General features: G+C 33.8%; 1 protein-coding gene across 3 annotated transcripts in view; it reads left to right on the forward strand.

The window, feature by feature from the left end:
- Positions 1-21,556, forward strand: part of LOC145295982 (E3 ubiquitin-protein ligase RNF123-like) — a 911,347-nt gene that overhangs the window by 493,507 nt on the left and 396,284 nt on the right. For all 3 annotated transcript variants that reach the window (XM_080141948.1, XM_080141929.1, XM_080141938.1), the window contains 2 exons: positions 7,199-7,267; positions 15,290-15,416. In XM_080141948.1, the coding sequence (XP_079998074.1) occupies positions 7,199-7,267; positions 15,290-15,416 (196 nt within the window). The remainder of the gene's footprint in view (positions 1-7,198; positions 7,268-15,289; positions 15,417-21,556) is intronic.

Consider the following 21,556-nt stretch of genomic DNA (forward strand, 5'->3'; position numbering starts at 1 on the left):
AAAAAAAACAAAAGAAAAAACAAACAATGTGGTTTAAAAAAAAAGATTTTAAACTTCGAACTTTACAGGTAAATTTCTAAAAAAACACTACTTTTTTTGTTTTAAATTTGAATATATTACTTATTGACCTTTCCTCTTAAATTTGTGATATATAAAACTTTGGTGAGTAAATAAATTAGTTACTTTTTAATAGACACTTGAAAATTGGTGGGTGTGAATTTAAAAAAAAAATGTTTGTCTTAAATATTATATTCGGTTTATTGGAAAGAGCATAAAATTTCACAAGAAAATATCGTAAAAATAGAATCAATCGAAAAATTTTGATAGATTTTTAAAGTTTAAAAATTGAAAAATATTGAGTTCGTAAAATTCATTACTGTTAAAAATAAAAAATTAAAAAAAATATTTCTATTACTTTTAAAACGACTTCAATAGTTTATTTTGGAAGTATAATCCATAAAGAAAATAAACAACCCACTTTTAAAAGAGAAATGATGAGATTTTTATATTTTATTCGCAGTTTCGTGATAGGGGTGTCAAAAATTCCTACAAAAATTCTGATACATCTACTAGATTGGAGTGTTTATTCGTTGTAAACGTACCCGACAACCTATAAATGTCGACATTTCCAATGTGAATGGTAAGCTGGACTTATGTAAAAAATAACAAAAAGATATACCAAACTGACTTTTTCGTTTAAAAATGGAATTATTTCCCTTACGTTATTAACGTTTTTTTTTTTCTTTTATAAATATTTTGTGTTTTATATACATAAAGTACAATTGTTGAATGTTACTGTTTTGATTATATTCGTTTGGGGGGCACAATTAAAAAATTAAGAAAGATTAAAACGAAGTGAAATTTAAGTTTCTGTTCCATTTTTACAACAACCGTAAAACAGCGCATACTCAGCAAGTTTTATCGTAATTTATAAGCATAATGTTGAAACACTAAATCAACATTTTATTTATTTTTTTTTGCATAATTAATGATGGAAGTATTTTTCTGTTTATTTTCTGAACATTTGTTAAAAAAAAAATAATTTGTACATTCTCTTGAAAAAAAAGAATCAAACTTTTCTCTACTTTCACATAACTATTTACAGTGTTCATGTAAAGCATTCATCTGTTCTTTTTTTAATAAAAATTCCGTTTTCAAAGAGAAACGTTTACTGCCAAATTTCTTTAAAAAAAAAAAGTGCAATTTTTCCTGAAAAAAAACTTTAACCTAACAATTTATGGTAAAAAATTCATCTTTTTTTTGGGGGGGGGGGGAAATAACTTTTCTTGATTAAAAAAATTGCAAAAAATAAAAGCAAATAAACGAATCAAATGCAATTTTTCTTGAGGAATGTGTTCCATTTTAACAAACTGAGCCCAAATTGAGCCACAGCAATGCGTGGCCGGGTACAGCTAGTATATATATATATATATATATATGTGTGTGTGTATATATGTATGTGTGCCTATATATATATATATGTGTAGCCAAATTTGTAATAACTTAAATGCGGGGAAATAGAGAGCTTACCTCGGATACGTCTGTTGTGTTTCAGGCTGAGCGGAGGAGAGTTTCAAGATGGTTTGCAAGGGTTTTTATTAGCGTTTACCCCATGCAATTCTGGTAGAATCGTGTCTACTCTCGCGCGATTATGCAAATAGTTAATTCTCGACCGCTATAAAGGCAGGACGCTGGAAAGCAGTGTGGTGTCTCCGGCAGATTGTGTGTAGGTGGTTCTGCCGATTGGATTGTTCTTTGTGACGAACCACGTGTCTGCGAGAATCAAGTTTTTTTTTTGTTTATTCTGCTTCTTTTTTCTCTACGGTTATTACAGCCAAGAAATCCCTCTCTTCTAGAGGTGGGCGATACTATTTCCTATCTGTGTTCCTGTTTTTTTTTTGCCTACTACATTTTGCTTCAAGCTATTTTAGCAAGCAGATTTTGTGCGGCTAAGCTGCATGAATGGAGACAAAAAGGTGCTAATGTGTCTCTACTGGACCTCAGGAGAGCATACCTACAAGTCCGGGTCCATGAGACACTGTGGCCATACCCGACTGTGGAAATCGACGGGAAAAAATACTGTCTGACCTGTCTGGGGTTCGGTTTGAATGTGGCTCCCCTGATAATGAGAGCAATTGTCGTTGAAGTATTATCTCAGGAAGAAGTTGTAAGCCGCACAGCATTTGCTTATATTGATGACATTTTTGTCAATGAAGACGTGGTGCCCACGATCCGTGTAAGAGAACACCAAGCGCAGTTTGGGTTGGAGTGAAAGAACCTGGAGCGGTTGAAGGACACTGCACGGGTGCTGGGATTGGCGATCAGGATGGAATGCAGTGAACTGCGGTGGAAGCGAGGAAATGCAATTCCAGAGGCTTCCAGCATTTCTATGTGATGAACAATGTTTTCCGTGTGTGGTCGACTTGTCAGGCACTTTCAGATACATCAGTGTGCGGTTGGCTCTTCAGTGGCTGAAAAAAGTGAGATTTGTTGCACAGCTTCAGCAGGTGGATGATGTAGCGAGTCTGCTACCTTTATATCTGGAAGGTGATGCACTGGCCGTCCACATGGAAATGGAGGAGGACGATCAAAGAGAAATAGACTAGATTGAGGCCCGATTAAAGAAGGCATTTACCAACAACGCATTTGCAGCATACAGAGAAATAACTATGGCTAGATGGGCTGGCGAATGTGTGGATGTTTACGCCAAAAAAATCAGGTAGTTGGTTGGATTGGCCGGATTCACAGGAGATGGCTTAGAGAGACTCACAAAATTGACTTTCGTCACTGGGTTCCCTGACGCCATCTCAATTGCTCTTCAACAGGTGCCGAACATCAAAGCCCTGACCATGGGGGAGCTTATGTTGAGAGCGAGAATTTTGACAACGACTGGGGAACAAAATCAGGATGTGGGTGCGGCCACATGCTCACCCAACAACAGGGCCCAGAATATTCCTGTTAGTGTGACCTGTTTCAAATCCAATGTTAAAGGTCACCTTGCAAGGGACTGTTGAAAATGCGGAACACAGTGTTACCGGTGCGGTGAGAGTGGACACTGGGCTCGAAACTGCTCGGGAAACAAGCAAGGAGAGGACGCATAAGTGCCAGTCTCCTTCCCCACCAAGATGCGAACACAACGCTCCCGGTGATAAGCATTCATGTTGACGGGATGTGATGTTTGGCGCTTACTGATACCAGATGCTCTAGGACGATTTTACATGCAGACCGGTGCCGATCTTGGAGAAAAATGAACGTGAGTGTCAAAATGATTGGTGGAATATCCCATGCGTGCTGCGGTGTTGGAGCGGTCTCTGTATCCACTGATGAAGGTGTGTCTGCCAGAATCGATGTGTTGGTGGTGTGTGGTAAACCGCTGGGGTTTGACTTACTTCTAGGGATCGACGCCATAAAAGCTCTAGGTGTCGTTGTCGAGTCTACAGGACCAGTGCCGCTGAGTGGCAGGAAAAATATTAAATGCGCAGCTATTTCTATTAATGAACCGGATTTCACCACCACCTTTGACCATCAAAACCGAACGTGGACTGCATCGTGGAAGTGGTCTGAGGACCCCCCCCCCTGAAAGACTACATAATTGAGTGTCAGAATACCCAATGCCGGCAGAAATCCGTGAAGAATACACGCAGGAACTCCGCACTTGGATAGATAATTGTTGGCTCGTGCCGAAACCCGGGACAAAATGAAGCAAAATGTAGTAGGCAAAAAAAAAAAAAAAAAAAAAAAAACCTTGTTCTTGCAGAACAATCCAATCGCCAGAACCATCTACACACAATCTGTTGGACACACCTCACTGCTTTCCAGTGTCCTGCCTTTATAGCGACCGGGAATTATCTATTTGCATAATCGCACGAGAGTAGACACAATTCTACGAGAATTGCATGGGGTAAACGCTAATAAAAACTCATGGATACCATCTTGGAACTCTCTCTTCCGCTCAGCCCGAAACACAACAGACGTATCTGAGGTAAGCTCTCTATTTACCCTCATCCATGTTATATATTATTTTGAAGCATGTTTTTCGCTCTATCGAATCGTGTTATTCATTACCGGTCTCAATCTCTTCATTCATTTTTCTGCAGGCTTTTTGACAACATGGAAAAAATTCAAATCCACTCGATTTTCTTGTTCCAGTTCAAACTAGGCCAAAAAGCTGCCAAGACAGTTCGTGATATCAATGATGCATTTGGCTCAGGAACCACTAACAAACGTGTGGCACAACAATGGTTCAAGAAATTTCGCAATGGTGACAAGAGCCTCGAAGATGAAGATGGTCTCGAATGGAGTTGATAACAAACATTGAAAGCCTTAATTGATCATCGCAAAACCACACGAGAAGTTGCTATTGAACTCAAGCTTGACCACTTAAGTCCTTCATCATTTAAAGCAAATGGGGAAATAAAAAAAGTTGGATAAATGAGTGCCGCATGAATTGAACGATAATCAAAAAAATCGTCGTTTTGGGGTGTCTTCTACACTCCTTTTGCACAACAAAAATGACCCATTTCTCAAATGGATTGTGATGAGAAGTGGATCCTCTACAACAACCGATGACGTTCGGCACAGTGGGTGGATGCTGGAGAAGCTCCACAACACTTCCGAAAGCCGAAATTGCACCAAAAAAAGTTATGATGATTGTTTGGTGGTCTGCAGCCGGTCTTATCCATCACAGCTTCTTTAATCCAAGCGAAACGATTACAGTGAAGAAATATTGCCAACAAATTGACAAAATGCACCAAAAGCTCTAACATGTGGGAGCTAAGTGAGTAATGGCACTTACTTTTATTCAGAGTTAGGTCATACTTGGCCACAATATCTATGAAGCTCTTCAGATTGCTGTCATGCCCTGCCTGATTATGATCACATATAGTGATGTTGTCGTTGTAGATATAGGTACCTCAAAGATTGTCCTGCTTTATAATATCGTATATCACTCGCTGAAAACTTTCCACTGCATCAGTAAATCCGAAAGAAATTCGACAAAAAGACTCAGCAGCTTCAAATACTGTATATTGTTGCTCTTCTGGTTTCATGGCAATTTGGTGATATGCACTAGTCAAATCAAGTTTTTTTTTTTTTTTTTTTTTTTTACATTGGCGTCACCACTTATCAAGGCCGATAGGCCACTCAAGGACAAGGGTTAAAGAGTGTAGAGTAGTCAAAAGGACAATATAGTAATCGATAGTAATGGAAGTTCGGTAAATTTTTTAACTTAAGTGGAACGGCTCATCAAAAACTTGTTCACGTTGGACTTGAAGACAACCATATTATAGACAGCTGGAAAGCAGGAAAACGGAAGACAATTCCACAGGCGTGCAGTTCTAGGAAAGAAGCTTTGATTATGGAATCTATGTTTAGGTTTAGGCACAGATAAAGAGTGGGGAAAATTATTGATAATGTTTTCAGCTAGTCTATGTTTCTTGTGAAAGTTTGGCGAGGGGGGACCATAGATTGAAGCTCAGTCGAACACTTTCCATGAAAATAACAATAAAGCAGAGACAAACTCGCAACATCTCTTCTGTGAGATAGAGGTGCAGTGAAGAGAAAAGGACATCTCCCACCAGGCCACAAAGTCTATTTTGAATCCTATCAAGGCAGGAAAAGTCTTTTCTAGCAGCTCCTGCCCATATGTGGCAACAGTATTCCATCCTTGGACGTATCTGGCTCTTATATAGATAGAGAATTGCATCGGCAGTGAGATATCTACTGGATCGATAGAAGGATCCCACCATTTTTCCAGCAGCCTTGGCAACAGATTTGATGTACGTATTCCATTTAAGATCAGGAGTAAAGGTCAAGCCCAGAAGCCTGTCAAAACTTGAGGCCTCCCCAAGACGAGAGCCATTCATTTTAATTGATGCCAGATGGGGATCAGAACGTTGATGATGTAAAGATAGAAGCTTGGTTTTAGATGCATTAAAAGTAACCAGCCAGTCCTTTCCCCATTGTACAACGTGCTCAAGATCAGAGGAGAGAGAATCGGAGAAAACTTGGTCGTTTACTGTCTTAGATGTGCTACCATAGATGGTAGTGTTGTCAGCAAAAATGTCTACGAATGATGTAAGAATGTGATTTGGAAGATCATTAATGTAGATCAGGAAAAGAGTTGAGCCCAGGATGAACCCCTGAGGGACTCCAGCATTTATACTGTGAGCTTCTGATTTTTGCCCATCAACTACTACTCTTATGAACCTATCAGAGAGAAATGATTTAATAATTGAGAAGACATTTCCATCTATACCGTAGCTAGAGATCTTATGAAGTAAATCTTTATGCCATACCCTATCAAAGGCCTTTGATATGTCAAGAGCAATTGCCCTAGAAAGGTTGTCTCCATCGAGAGATTCGCTAATCCTATGAGATATAACTGTAAGCACATCTGCTGTAGATCTAGCAGAACGGAAACCATATTGTGTGTCACTAAGAAGGTTATTTTTGCTGAGATGGTTGATTACTTCTGTATTCAACACAGATTCCAGCAACTTACTCATGACGCACTGGAGACTTATTGGCCTGTACTGAGAGGGGGATGAACGATCACCTGAATTCGTAAATACAGGGCATACTGATGAGATTTTCCAGGGTGATGGGAAGTAATTCTCCTTAAGACAACGTTTAAACAGTGTATTAAAAGTTTGATAGCTGGTGATCTCATTTACTATGTCCTTTATCCAAGGAAGGGAGTAAGTATCCAGTAGAGTAAAACGGTTCATAGTCTGGGAATAGTCCACGATGAGTTTTTTTTTGTCGTTTATGGGAGATTTTTCTAGTGTTTGGGCTCACCATGGAAATCGAGAAGGTTCTATAACTCCTTCCTTCAGCATACGTGATATCTCAGACTGAATGGATTTTAAGTCAGGTAAACTGTGTACCAATATGAAAAGTTACAAATTCACTAAATGCACATAGCAAACAAAACATCAGCATTATATAAATCACAAACAAAATATAGAAAACAATCACTCTAGTATGAATTAATCCCGAATGTCAATATGCCACTAAACAAATGAACAAAAAATATTTAAAGATATAACTATAAGAACTTGAAGCATTAACTCCTCTCAGAGATACTAATGCCGGTATTAAATAACCAAAAAGAGTTGATATGCTGTAAAATAACCAAACCTTAAGTAATTATGTGATAATAAATTGAAACTTTGGTCACATATTTTATATATTTCAGGGTAAGACATCAAGAGATTTATTCTTAGAGAAGTTTAGAGGCTTCCTGAAAGAAAATGCAGGTACCAGAGTAAGTATTATCACGTATTGACTCTCATCAGTTACAGAATATGCTTAAACTGCTTCTTTATTTTCTTTCAGATTGGAATAAAAGTTTCATCCATTTTTTTAAAAGTTCAATAAAACAATATTTAATGTTAGAAAACATTTTGATGATTATTTTTGCAAACGAAATTTGGGTGTGTTGGCTCCCTACAAACTGCTTTCATTAGTTCCTGGATTTCTGTAAGCTGGGCATTCAATGCTCTAAAGTTGACCTATCAGCATTTTTTGTCAAAACAATAAAGGGGCAGGTCATTTTTCTCTGAATTTTATATATACTAGCAGATCGCCAGCAGTGCCTGGTCATAAAATACATTTAAATATGATATTTTGTAACGGTGTCACTTAAGCAGGATTCTAATGCCTCCCTGGTGTAGCTAGTTCTAGGAGAGTCAATCCCTAGGCCAAGTGAGTCGTCCGCTAATTGCTACATACCTACAGGCCCTGATTACATTAGATACATCCACTAGTAAATATCAGGCAGGTGTATATGTGTGTGTTGTGTAATAGACTGGACATACTGACTGGTATAAGCCAATAGAGACCCTAACGGGTGTTCACTGGTTTGAATCTAGGTGTGTCCGGAATTATGGAACACCTGGACAAAGTTCAATAGCTATACTAGTCATCCAAATAGCTTGCACTTTACAATAGTTTGGCCGTGATCGATCTTTGCGAGGACAAGGTTGGCTGGTCATTTCTGGGTTCTTCACTCTCTACACAAAGTCCACGAAATGACCTCTTGACTTGATGTTGGTGGTCCTGCAATTTAAAGCATGTGAACTCTGAAAACCACACAAGTAAAACAACGATCAACTTTTCTGGTCAGTTTCTATACAAGGATTATATTGTCAGGAACTAGATAATTACAAAGTTAAAAAAAAAACTGTACAATGCCATTGCAACAGTTGGGCAGGTCGATTTTGGAACCCCGGTGAGGCAATGGTGATGATAGTTGGGGTTTGACATAGAAAAGACCTACACGAAATATTTTTCTCAAAATCATCTTTGCTTGAGGAAATGACTTTAAAAATTGAAGTGATTAAAAGTTTTTCGGTGAATTATCAAGAACGTCCCATCATCAAAACAATCCGTACTGTTAAGAAAATGGAATCATTATTTAGAATAATTTTTAAACTACATTTTGAAATAAAATGAGTGAGGATAATGAATTGATAAAATAAATATTAAGTGTAAAGGCAAAATTATGTTTTTTTAAATAATAACGAACAAAGTTCGCTTTTTCATTTCTTTTTTGGGTGGAAACATTTTAGATTTCACCGTCGCAAAACACGCTCGTTATTTATATTGAAAATTAACGTTTGTTTATTATTTAATTTGAAAACATTACGATTTAGGCTTAATTATTTAGAAAGGAAAAATGAAAAAGACTTGTTTAAAATATATATTATTATATTTTAAGTGTCTGCAGTGAATTTAAACATATTTGTTTTATCTTTTTTAATTTGTTTTTCTATTAGGTTGACACAAAAACAATGCCATTTTTTGACGTTCAAATGAACGTCAAAAACATTATTTTTGCACCAACCTAATATTTCACATCAAATTCTATTTCAAATTTTTATTAAAATATGGTAATAATCCAGTTTTATATTAAAACAACAACAAAAATATAGTCCATACAATTTTATTCTACACATTCTTTACGAAACATAACTCCGTAAATTTTCAAGTGTTTCTACTTAATAAAAAATATTTTGCAGAAAATTAATGTCAAATTTTAATTTCTTTTATTTTTAAGGAGTAATTGTTTTTAAGCAGTGTTTTTCTTCTAAAATTATAGTTTTAAAATCAGATAACCCACAAAGATTAATACAAGTAAATAAGGAAACTCCTTTAAGGGGTTTTCGTTATGTGTTCATCTATGTTATTGTGCTAAAATAATTTTGTTATTTAGAAAGCCATTCTTAATATGGGAAGGAGGTTGTATTGTAACTATTCTGTACTTTCACCTAAAAATTTAAACAAAAATTTCATAAAAATTAAATTTAACTTGAAAATACTATTAAAAATAGCATAGTAACATAGATGCACAAGCACTGGTTTTTCAAACTCTAAACACTAAACACTCGTTTAAAATGGCACAGCTACAGCCAGAATGAATCTCTTTATGGATACATTCATGTTATCAAAGGAGGAGCTAAAATCTGCTAAAAATGTCTAAACTAAACACTATTATGCCTCTGATTTGGTTTGGTCCTCTCTCTTCAATACATCTAATTCAACTCTACAAAGTTTTTCATTATTTCTTATAACTAGCACTTATTTTTTTAAATATGAAACTGGAACATAGCCTAAAACAGTTTCCTTCAGTTATAATCCATTTATTTATTTTACTTTTCAGATTAGAATGTCAGAAAAAGCACAACATTCAGTTTTAACCCGTGGTTTACAAAATTTGCTGGTTCACCTTGTTATTTGGATGAAACAGCACCCCGAACTTCACGACAAGTCATCCAGTTTAGTTATTTCTTTGAAAACAGTTATCCCCACTTAAAAAATAGTGAGATTTCTAAGTTAATTGCTAAGGAAATAATTAGTATTCGGCAAACAGTTAATCCACAATTGCCCTTGTTAAGGTAACATTATATTGGACAGAAGGTCAATATATTTTGCTATAAGAGGACCAAACAGATTGACAGGAAATCTCTTGCAGCAATCAAAGTGAAAAGAATGAAGGAACAGCTAGACAGAATATTTGATATATTTTCTTGTAGCTGTAAACTTTCTGTCATGAGATGTGATGACTTTCCGGTAAAGTGCAAGACAGAAAATTGTCAAACAAGGCACGTAATCTGCACTTGTCCTTCTAACAAGGAGGTTAAATTAATTCTATAGATTCACCTGCAATTATTTTCGTTTTTTGGGGAAAATAAAATAATATATTGGTATTTATTATGTAATCTGGCTCTATTATTAAACATGCAAATTTTCCAATTTTCAGGTTCCACTAGAAGAACTGCCATTTACAGCAATTTTTAAATTAATTGATGGAACAACAAAAAGCCTAACAACATTTACTGGCCCTTTTGGGAAACTTAGTACCAGTAATTATCAAGATTTGCCTCAAGTAGAATTCTAAAAAATTAGTGTCCCTCCCGATCATCATTATCTGACAGCAGAAGAAACAAATAATTTAAGTGGCAGAGGCTACTTTTTGAGTATGCTGTTGGCATTTCTTGTGGAGAAGTTAACTTAGAAAATTGTGCCCTTGAATCAAGGAAGATGGCTAACATTAGCCACAAGATTAATGTGTTTATGGACTAGAGTTGTCTATCCTCAAACACTATGATAAATTGAACATTTTGGTCAAATTTATCATCCAAGTGTATGCAGTTAGTTGGTTTGAGATCAAAACCGACAATATTTTTTTTTAACCAACAGCAGTATATTTTAATATGATTCAGAGAACAAAACAGTTAACTGAAATCCAAATTACTGTTTTAAACAGTTCAAAATATAGTGCTTTTGCACTACTTCCAGAAAATATAATATCGATGATAAACTCAGATGAATTGGATGCGAGAGAAGAGGGTGTTCAAACGATTTTGTCCATTAGGTAAATAAATATTTATCCATTAAATTTTATTAGTTTTCTTAATTTACCCAAACAATAGTTAGTTTTATTCATATTACATTGCAAAAATATAAAAAAAAATAAGTGTTTTAAAATAATTTTGTGTGTGTGTGTGTGTGTGTGTGTGTGTGTGTTTTTTTTCCAGAAATAGTGAACAACTCAAAAAAAAAAAAAATGAAAAGATTACTGCTATCAATTTTGAAGCCACACACGGGTCAAATTTGATTGATTTTTCTCAAAAAGTTGTATATGGGTAGGAAGCAAGACATGGACACATTATTACAAAGTCATCGTGCCAGCAAATTAGACCTTCATTTTCCTCAAAAGGAAATTATACAGAACAATTTAGTTCTATTATAACAGTTTATATTATTGCATTTAATAAAAAATTAAAATACATGGTTCTGTAACTTGTATCAAGTTGTTATATTGTGTAATACATCTCCACATCTTTTGGAATTGTGAAGTTTAAACGACTTAGTTGCTAATTAGCTTTTTTTTACAATTTTTTATACTGCATTGATTAAATGCAGTATAGTTGAGATATTTTGCTCGGTGTGATTCATAATTAAAATTATAATTTGTGTATATACTTTTCTGTCAATGTATTTCATATAAATATATCAAGTCAGTGTTGTGAAAAATGCTATGAAAATGAAGGATTTTTCAGCATTTTTTTTACATGATTTTTAAAATTAAATGCTCAATTTTCTGTTCAAGATAGGAATCTAATTTTCGGTATATGTTCTTATCACATCAAATCCCAACTATCATCACCAGTACCATGTTGATTTTCTGAAAAAAGTTGCAAATCGACCTGCCCTATTGCCACAAAAGATGCTTCCATATATTTTGAAGAGGGTCAAGCCAACAGTCCATTACAGAAATACCCCCTTTTTTTTTTTATTATACCGTGAATACGTCCATTGCTAGTCGTTAAGAAAAAAATTTTTTTTTTTATATCAGATAAGTTTCATTGAAAACTACTAGCAGTGAGTCAGCTCATTATTTCCCCTCTCCTTAAGAAATACCCTTTTTTCTCTTCTTTTCGGGGACGGTTGCAGAAAGTTCGTATTTACTAGTTGGGTGGATTTATAGTAGGCTTAGCGAGATTGGTATTCCTCTTGCATAGAATCACTTTGACGTACCTCAACTGAAGAAGTCCTTTTGTCGACCTGCAGTGAGAAAGCCTGTTCTCGACTCTTTCTGTTACATTTATTCGATTGTCTCCAACTTTTATTCTTGAAATTTTCTTGTGCACGTCATTTTATAATTGGGTAATAGGGGAGGGTTGGGCTCTCTCTGACATACACTTCACCCAATGGGAGATCGCCCTGTCACACTTAGGCTCATTCCTATTGGTCTTACACAAACATCCTCTGCAGGTAAGTTTCCATCAAGAAATTTCTCACGTCAGCAGATTTTGCAAAGGATGACTTAGTGGTTATCGTCACCCAAAACTCCAGCCAAAACAACATTCCAATCCAGTATATCATTGATTCATTGGCCAAACAGTACTAGTATTCAATTGTTATCATCAACTCCCATCCGTTCAGCTACAGTTATTTTCCTTTGTTTTTTTTTTAGTTGAGTTATCAAACTACAAGGAGGAAATAGCAAGGCAATCGGGAATTGCCCAGTATTTATTCACATAATAAAAGCTTTGACATAATTATTACTGTTAAATCCGTTCTCACAGGGGTTGGGTCACACCAGTGAGAATGACTTCTTTAATTCAACAGTAGCAATTCATAATTAGCTCCAAACAAAATTTAAAAAAAAAAAAAAGAACATTTGGAAAGACTTGATGCATCAATATATATATATGTATATATATATATATATATATATATATATATATATATACATACACACACGCATATTTGCTCTACAACAGTATTGAGCACTTTCTTCAGTTTTTATTAATTACCATCTCCACTATATATATATATATATATATATATATATATATATATATAGATAACAAGAATAAAAGAGAGAAAAATATTAAGTGTGAAACAAAACGGGAAATTAAGTGTTGATCATCACTAAAACTTTTTACCTTTCTTTTTATTGGCAATGTTATTTCTCTAGATTGTGTCACTGCCTGACTTTGATTTTGACATTGTTTGTACAGACAACAGCTTATGTCGTTTCTTGTTACATTTTTTGCTGTAGCAGCAAAAAATGTAACAAGAAACCTCTGTTGTTTTGCTTTTTTTCCTCTCTCTTTCTCTCTACATCCTCGTCAAGGATAATGACATATAGGCTGTTTGTAGAGGCTCTGCCATTGATGGCGACACATCGCCCTTTTGTATAAACTTTCTTCTAACTACGTTGCCTGGATACGTTTTTGTCTTTTTTATTTATCCTAATAACTTGGGTACAATCAAGGAACATTTTGGGGGTCCAAATATGTGTTAGAACCCCTTGTAACCAGTGGTGTCCCTGTGGCTTTTGTTTATAATTTTAATTTATGCAGATTTTGTTTTTATTATTATTATAGAACCAATTCACTATTGATTATTATATTGTACCTAATATATAGTACAGATTTCAAGTGTTAAAATTATGATTTTGTTGCTATCAGCTAGAATTGAAACCGAAACCTTTAGCTCTCCAATGATATTCTCTACCATAGGACCTAAGGACATATGCATATTAAAACTTGAAACATTAACATATAAATGTATATTTGCACATGCATAGCATAGAAGATACATGTTAAATCAACTTAAATCTGCTAAGTTCTAATTTTTAACATTGCCCATCATAAAATACACTTAAATATTTTTTAATATATGCAGATTCTGTATTTATTATTATAAAGCCATTATTATATTTTACCCAATATATGGTAGTGATTTTAAAAGTTAAAAAAAAAAAGACTTGGGTGTCATCAGCTAGAATTGAAACCAAAACATTTAGAACAGCATTTTCATTACCATCTGAGCTAAGCTCATATTCATATCAAAACTTAAAAAAATAATGTTGTTAAAGGAATACATTCATATTTGCACAGGAATAGAAGTAACATGTTTAGTCGACTTACATCTGCCAAGTTCCAATTTTTCAATTTTGACTTCTTAGCTGCTATTTTTTCCAGCTAAAAACTAAATTGAATGTCTTTCATAGGCATAAATCCATTATGTAGCATATTCTGTCCCATAAAGACCACATGCTCCTAGTCTAGAGTGTTTTAAGTCTTACGATGGAAAGTATAAACACTTCTCCAAATTTAAAACTCTGAAGACAGTTTCTCGTTGAATCAACAGGTTTATTAAACGTGAAGAAGGTAAAAACTGAAAACAGAAAGAAAGAATAAAACAGAATTAGCATGAAGCTTGGTATGAAAGGGGAACAAATTCATAGAAATACATTGAAATTGAATAAGTCCAAAAATACTAAGGAAATAGAAAGTAAGAAATTAATCAAAGTCCCAATGTGGAAACGAAATAAAGGAAAAAAACTTACAGCGAAGGTCTGACGTCGAGGAGAGGAAGGTGAAGGTGGTAGCGACTAAACCCTCGTGGCCATCAATCCATAGGAAGGGAAAAGAAAGCACCAGTGTTAGCGGTGAAGGGCCACAAGTTGTCCCCTCCAAAGACAGGGAAAATGAGGGGCAGTAAAAAGAAGGACTGTGAGTCATGACATAGCAAGTTTCAAGTCTGTAGATTAAAAATTGACTTAGCAGTTTGGTAGAGACTATTCCGCATATAGATAGACAGACATGTCAGGTCACTTTTATATATAGAGAGATATATAGAGAGATAGATAGACATATTGTACAGGATCAACTCCTAAACTAATAAACATCATTATTAATTTTGAAATCTATATTCTTGATAATGCTGTGAATAAGCTGTGCACCTATTCTTTTTATTTGACCATTTAGAGGATACTCTATCTAAACTCTTTAAAATACTTAAAATAAAAGTTAAATAGAATAATTGATTAGAAATGTTTCTTGATTGGAGTGGGACAAGAATCAACAAGTGTATATGTTTTATACGTAAGGTTAGTACTATTATTTTAATTATTGTTGTTGTCGGGAATAGTATAATTTTGGTGTGATGGTATTATGCTCCACCCATTCTTACTGAAAACCCTTTCCACAATTTATGATTTCCTATAGTGTTGCATTACTTTTATTTACTTTACAAGCTTATATGCCGGTATTATCAAATTATTGAACCTCCTAAGATGGTGAACTTTGTCAAAACGTAGATTGATCTATGTAGAGATTTTTCTGATAATGTACTAATATATCCACATACTTCCCTTTTGAAATCTGTATTCAACTTACATAATTAATAAATTATTTTTTCTGACTATCTGCTTCATTCCATGAACATTTGATCAAATTATTATAGTAATAACTTTCACTTTCAGCTACATCCTATCAACACGTGCCCGTTACCTGTGAGCTTATGTTTCTACCATCGTCTGATTCAAGCCTTACGTTTCTACTGGGATAAATATCATCAAAACGATCCCATAAGATATTTACCAAGCTCAGGTGAGACTCTGTCCCCCCACCCCATTTTTTTATATCCCATTTTATGATTTAAATTTAACTTAGATATGTTTTGATTGGGTTCTCTTATTTGAATCTTTTAGCATCTTATGGCATACTACCCCCCTCCCCCAAAATAAACAAGAACAAAACAAACAGCGATGCATACACACATAACAATTAAACCTATTTCGTCATCCTTTATGTAACTCTCACTCCCTTACTTAGTATACATACAATTTGCTATCTCTGTAACGCTGCCTTCTCTCTGAAAATATGCCAGCATGTTTTGCTCACATGTCTCTCTCTCAATATAAACATTGGACAGACAAATTTTCAAAGAGATGATAGTTGTATCTATAAAAAGAAAAACAAGCTGCCAACATGCCCAAATAAGAATACTATGACCAATCATCTGAATTAAGACTCACCCGAATGCTAGGAACATGAAAAAATCAAGTGTTATTAGTTTCAAAATATCCTGAAAAATACAATCTAAGATTTTTATGTCAAGAACAACAAGAAGCAACTGATTTTAATTTAGACAGACTGGCATGTTTTTTTTTTTTTTTTTTTTCTTAAGCTAAAACATAACAAAGTTTTTTTCTTTCTAAAGCTAAATCTGTAAAAATAACAAAGTTTTGTTTGTTTTTTGACTAAGGAGGAATATTTAAAAAAGCGTAAATCAAACTTTTATGTTTAAAAACATTTTTTTACTTAAATAATTTTTTTTTCTTTTAACTTTAGGGAACATTTTTTTTTCTTTGTTTTCTAAAGCAACCGGCCCTGATGGTATTCCAATTATAGTACTCAAAAAACTTCAACCAGAACTAGCGTCCATACTTACAAAACTGTTTAAACGTTGTCTTAAGGAGAATTGCTTCCCATCACCTTGGAAAATCTCATCAGTATGTGCTGTATTTAAGAATTCAGGTGATCGGTCATCTCCATCTCAGTACAGGCCAATAAGTCTCCTGTGCATCATGAGTAAGTTGCTGGAATCTGTGTTAAATAGAGATGTAATCAACCATCTCAGCAAAAACAACTTTCTAAGTGACACACAATATGGTTTCCGTTCTGCTAGATCTACAGCAGATGTGCTTACAGTTATATCTCCTAGGATTAGCAAATCTCTCGATGGAGGCAACCTTTCTAGGGCAATTGCTCTTGACATATCAAAAGCCTTTGATAGGGTATGGCATAAAGGTTTACTCCAGATCTCCAGCTATGGTATAACTGGAAATGTCTTCTCAATTATTAAATCATTTCTCTCTGATAGGTTCATAAGAGTAGTAGTTGATGGGCAGAAATCAGAAGCTCACAGTATTAATGCTGGAGTCCCTCTGGGGTCCATCCCAACCCAACTCTCTTCCTGATCTACATTAATGATCTTCTAAATCACACCCTTACGTCATTCGTAGACATTTATGCTGACAACACTACCATCTATGGTAGCACATCTAAGACCGTAAATGACCAAGTTATCTCTGATTCTCTCTCCTCTGATCTTGAGCATGTGGTACAATGGAAAAGATGTGGCTGGTTACTTTTAATGCATCTAAAACCAAACTTTTATCTTTACATCATCAATGCTTTGATCCCCATCTGGCGTCAATTGAAATGAATGGCTCTCGTCTTGGGGAGGCCTCATGTTTTGATAAGCTTCTGGGATTTTTTTTCCTGATCTGAAATGGAACACATACATCAAATCTGTTGGCAAGGCTGCTGGAAAAATAGTGGGATCCTTGTGCTTTTTTTTTTCAGTAGATATCTCACTGCTGATACAATTCTTTATCTATATAAGAACCAGGCACGTCCAAGGATGGAGTACTGTTGCCACATCTGGGCAAGAGCTGCTAAAAAGGACTTATCCTACCTTAATAGAGTTCAAAATAGACTTTGTAGCCTCGTAGGAGATGTCCTTTTCTCTTTGCTGCAACCTCTTTCTCACAGAAGAGATGTTGTGAGTTTGTCTTTGATTGATTATTATTTTCATGACAAGTGCTCGATTGAGCTTCAATCTACGGTCCCCCCCTCACCAAACTTTCACAAGAAAAACTCATCTAGCTGAAAACACTATCAATAATTCCTCCCACTCTTTATCTGTGCCTCAACCTAAACGTAGATTCCATGAACAAAGCTTCTTTCTTAGAACTGCACACCTGTGGAATTGTCTTCTGTTTTCTTGCTTTCCAGCTGACTACAATATGGTTGTCTTCAAGTCCAACATAAGTTTTTGATGAGCCGTTCCACTTAAGTTAAAAAATTTACCGAATTTCCATTACTATCGATTACTATATTGTCCAATTGACTACTGTACACACTTTAACCCTTATCCTCGAGTGGCCTCTGGGTCTTGATTAGTGGTGATGCCTATGTAAAAAAAAAAAAAGTCGGAAAAATAGAAAAGTTTGTTCATCTGGAGACAAGGTTGGAGACATTCAAACATATTTGTTCATTATGGAGAAATTCAACTCCTAGAATAAGCTTTGCAATTATTTTATCTATGCCCCAACAGAACAAGAGATGAAGAAATAAACTGGCACAGAAATCATGAATTAGAAATGTGACTTTGATAGAACAGAAACTTAGATTTGTGATGATTCAAATCAAGAAAACCGTATGTGAAATAAAAAAAAAGGAAAAAGAATGAGAAGAGAGATTAAAAGATATAAAAGAACAAAAAAAAAGAGAAAAGAAGAAACTGAAAAGAAAGATAATAGATATGTATTTCTACCTTCTATTTCAAGTTGATATCAACCTACTAAGTTTTCTTTCATATTTACAAATCCTAATCACATCATAATCACATTGATACACTCTCATCAAATCACCAAAGTTAAGCAATGTTGAGCCTGGTCAGCACCAGATAGGTGGCCATTTAGGAATTTTAAGCACTGTATTTTCTTTTGTTGCCATTGTTTCCGGTCGTCATGAATATATACTCTCCACTTATCACTGGTATTTAACAATGTTGACTTAGGAGAGGTGTGGTTGGAGATTGCTCACCTCTTGCTACAAAAATTTCATGTGCTAGCATCCTTACGATGGGTATCCATAGTCTGTCAAGATGGAAGAAGCCTTTATCTTTTACAAGAGAGTGTGTGTGGATGCATATGTAAATTTACAAAATTTACATATGCATCCACACGCACTTGCTACAAAAAAAAAAAAATTATTTCTTTCATTTGTTATTTAAATAAATCTCATTATTCTAAAGTCTTAAGTCATCTCTCATTGTTTTTGTTTTGCCACACACATAAACAGGTAAACTCAAGTGAAGATTTTTTTTTTGCAATAGCAAAAATTTTTGCTACCATTTTCACTGCATTGGTTTTGCAATGCAATAACTTTCCATCAATCATTCATAAAAAAATTTAAGGTTTGTCTGAAGGTTTTATTTTAACTAGAATTTAGGTGGCAATCACAATAGGATTAATAGAAGATTTTCTTAAGGATCCTCACGGCCCATTCATAAGTAGACCCTATAAATAGCATTTACAGGCTTATTTCATTTATTGTCTATTTAAGTCTATTTTATCTGAAAAATTACTAAAACTGTGTAAAAGTATATGCATAGGGTTTTCCAAAAAAATTAAAATAACAAAATATTTTAGGCAAACAAATAAATATTAATAAAAAAATTTTGCTGTCATACAAAAACATAAGTAAAAAGAACTTAATATTTTCACTTTATAATTAATTTTCTTTGAATCTTTACTAGTCCTATTGGTAGGGCTTTAGAATACACCGACTGCTCTTCTGCAGAGAGTAAAAGTCTCTCAATGGGGCCACCTGTTGACTGTGGTTGGCGACCCATGATGCCTGGGAAATGGATCCTGGTGGCTGAGTAAATGATAACTAGGAGAATTAAAGGTATCAATTGCAAAACTCCATTTTGGCCGCATACTGAGCTAGATGGGTGGTCGGAGAGGCCCGATTCGATCAACTGGCTAGTCACGTCAAGCCCCACCATACATAACCCTACTCCAATCCCTCCCTTAGAGACTATGAAGCATACAACAAAACCAACCTATCACACATAGACTAATAGACGGTACAACCATTATGTTAAAGAAAACAATACCCCACGAAAAAGTCAACCTAAACACAGAACTTCAAGCCATTGCAGTAAGAGCTACCTTACACTAAACTCTCACAATTTGCTCGATTTACATTCTACCAGGGATTTCAATGCACACAGCTATTTCTGGGGAGACAGACAACCAAACCACAACAGAAATATAATAGAAGGCATATTAGAAACTACAGACATGTGTATACTGAACAACAGCAAACACACTTACTTACATCCATCTACAGGAACAACCTCAGCCATAGACCTGACACTCAGCTCTCCGACAATCAATCTACATGAACTTTAATTGAGATATCCATGAAGAACAGTGTGGTAGTGACCAATTATCATCAAAACAAACAATCCCACAATAGAAAATGGAGCACCAAAATGGCAACTAAAGAGAGCTGACTAGTTCACATTCAGAAATCTCTGCCAAACACAAATAAATAATGAAATACTCGAGAAACCTGACCCAATAGCAACGTTCACTCAAAGGTTAATAAAAATAGTAGAGGAAACTATTAAAGAAAAACAGTAAACCATGGTTCACAAAAGAGTGCAAAGGAATAATCAAGAAACGGAAAAAAGCCCTAAAAAAATTTTCAGGTTAAATCCATCCACAGCAAACTGAGAAATCTACCGCCAAGCTCGTGCAAAAGCATGACAAATAATCAAAAGAGCTAAATTATCTAAGCTGAGTAATAAAACATGTAGTAATTAATGAGTAATTAAAACAAAAATATAAAACAGAAACATTGTAATAAAAAAATTATAAAAAAACATTGAAATAAAAACAAAAGAACAAAAACAGACACATTGTAATTAAAACAAAAATAAAAACACTAACAAACATTGTAACAAAATACAAAAACAGACACACATTGTAATTAAGACAAATTAAATAAAAACGCAGAAACATAACAAAAATAAAAACACACACACACACATTGCAACTTAAACAAAAAATTAAAAAAAAAACACATAATTAAAACAAAAAATAAACACAAAAAAGATGCACATTCTAATTAAAGTAAAAATTTATAAGCTATACCACATTGTAATAAAAACAAAATTTATAAAAACACACATATTGTAATTAAAAAGAAAATATAAAAACACACATACATTGTAATTAAAAAGAAAATATACAAACACACACACACACATGGTAATTAAAACAAAATTACAAAAACACACACATTGTAATTATAATGAAAATAAAAAAACACACACACATTGTAATTAACACAAAATTATAAAAACACAGACATATTGTAATTTAAACAAAGAATAAAAGCACACACATTGGAATAAAAAACATAAAAGCACACACATTGGAATAAAAAACATAAAAGCACTCACTTTGTAATTTAGAAAAAAAATAAAAACACATTCATTGTAATTAAAACAAACATTATGCAAAAACATTGTAATTAAAAGAAAAGCATAAAATATTTTAATTAAAAGAAATAATAAAAGATACACACATTCTAATAAAAACAAAAATATAAAAAAAACACATTGTCATTAAAACTAAAATTATAAATAAAACAAACACATTCTAATTAAAAAATGAAATTAAAAAAACATACATTGAAATTTAAACAAAAATATAAACACACATTGTAATTAAAACAAAAAACTTTAAACACACACATTGTAATTAAAACAAATATATCACAAACATTGTAATACAACAAAAATAAAACAAACACACACATTGTAATTAAAATGAAAATATAAAAACACATTGTAATTAAAATGAAAATATAAAAACACATTGTAATTTAAACAAAAATATAAAAACATTAAAATAAAAACAAATATTTTAAAAACATTTTAATAAAAATAAAAATATAAAAACGAACACACATTGTAATTTAAATAAAAATATAAAAAACATACATTGTAATTAAAACCTAAATAAAAATACACACACATTGTAATAAATACAAATATAAACACACACACAAATTGTAATTAAACAAACATATAAAACCATGCAAAATATTGTAATTAAAAAAAATATAAAAACACATACATTGTAATAAAAACAAATATG

Source organism: Euprymna scolopes, chromosome 2 (genome assembly GCF_053919585.1).
Source record: "Euprymna scolopes isolate OS-2025 chromosome 2, ASM5391958v1, whole genome shotgun sequence".
Taxonomy (NCBI): Eukaryota; Metazoa; Mollusca; class Cephalopoda; order Sepiida; family Sepiolidae; genus Euprymna; species Euprymna scolopes.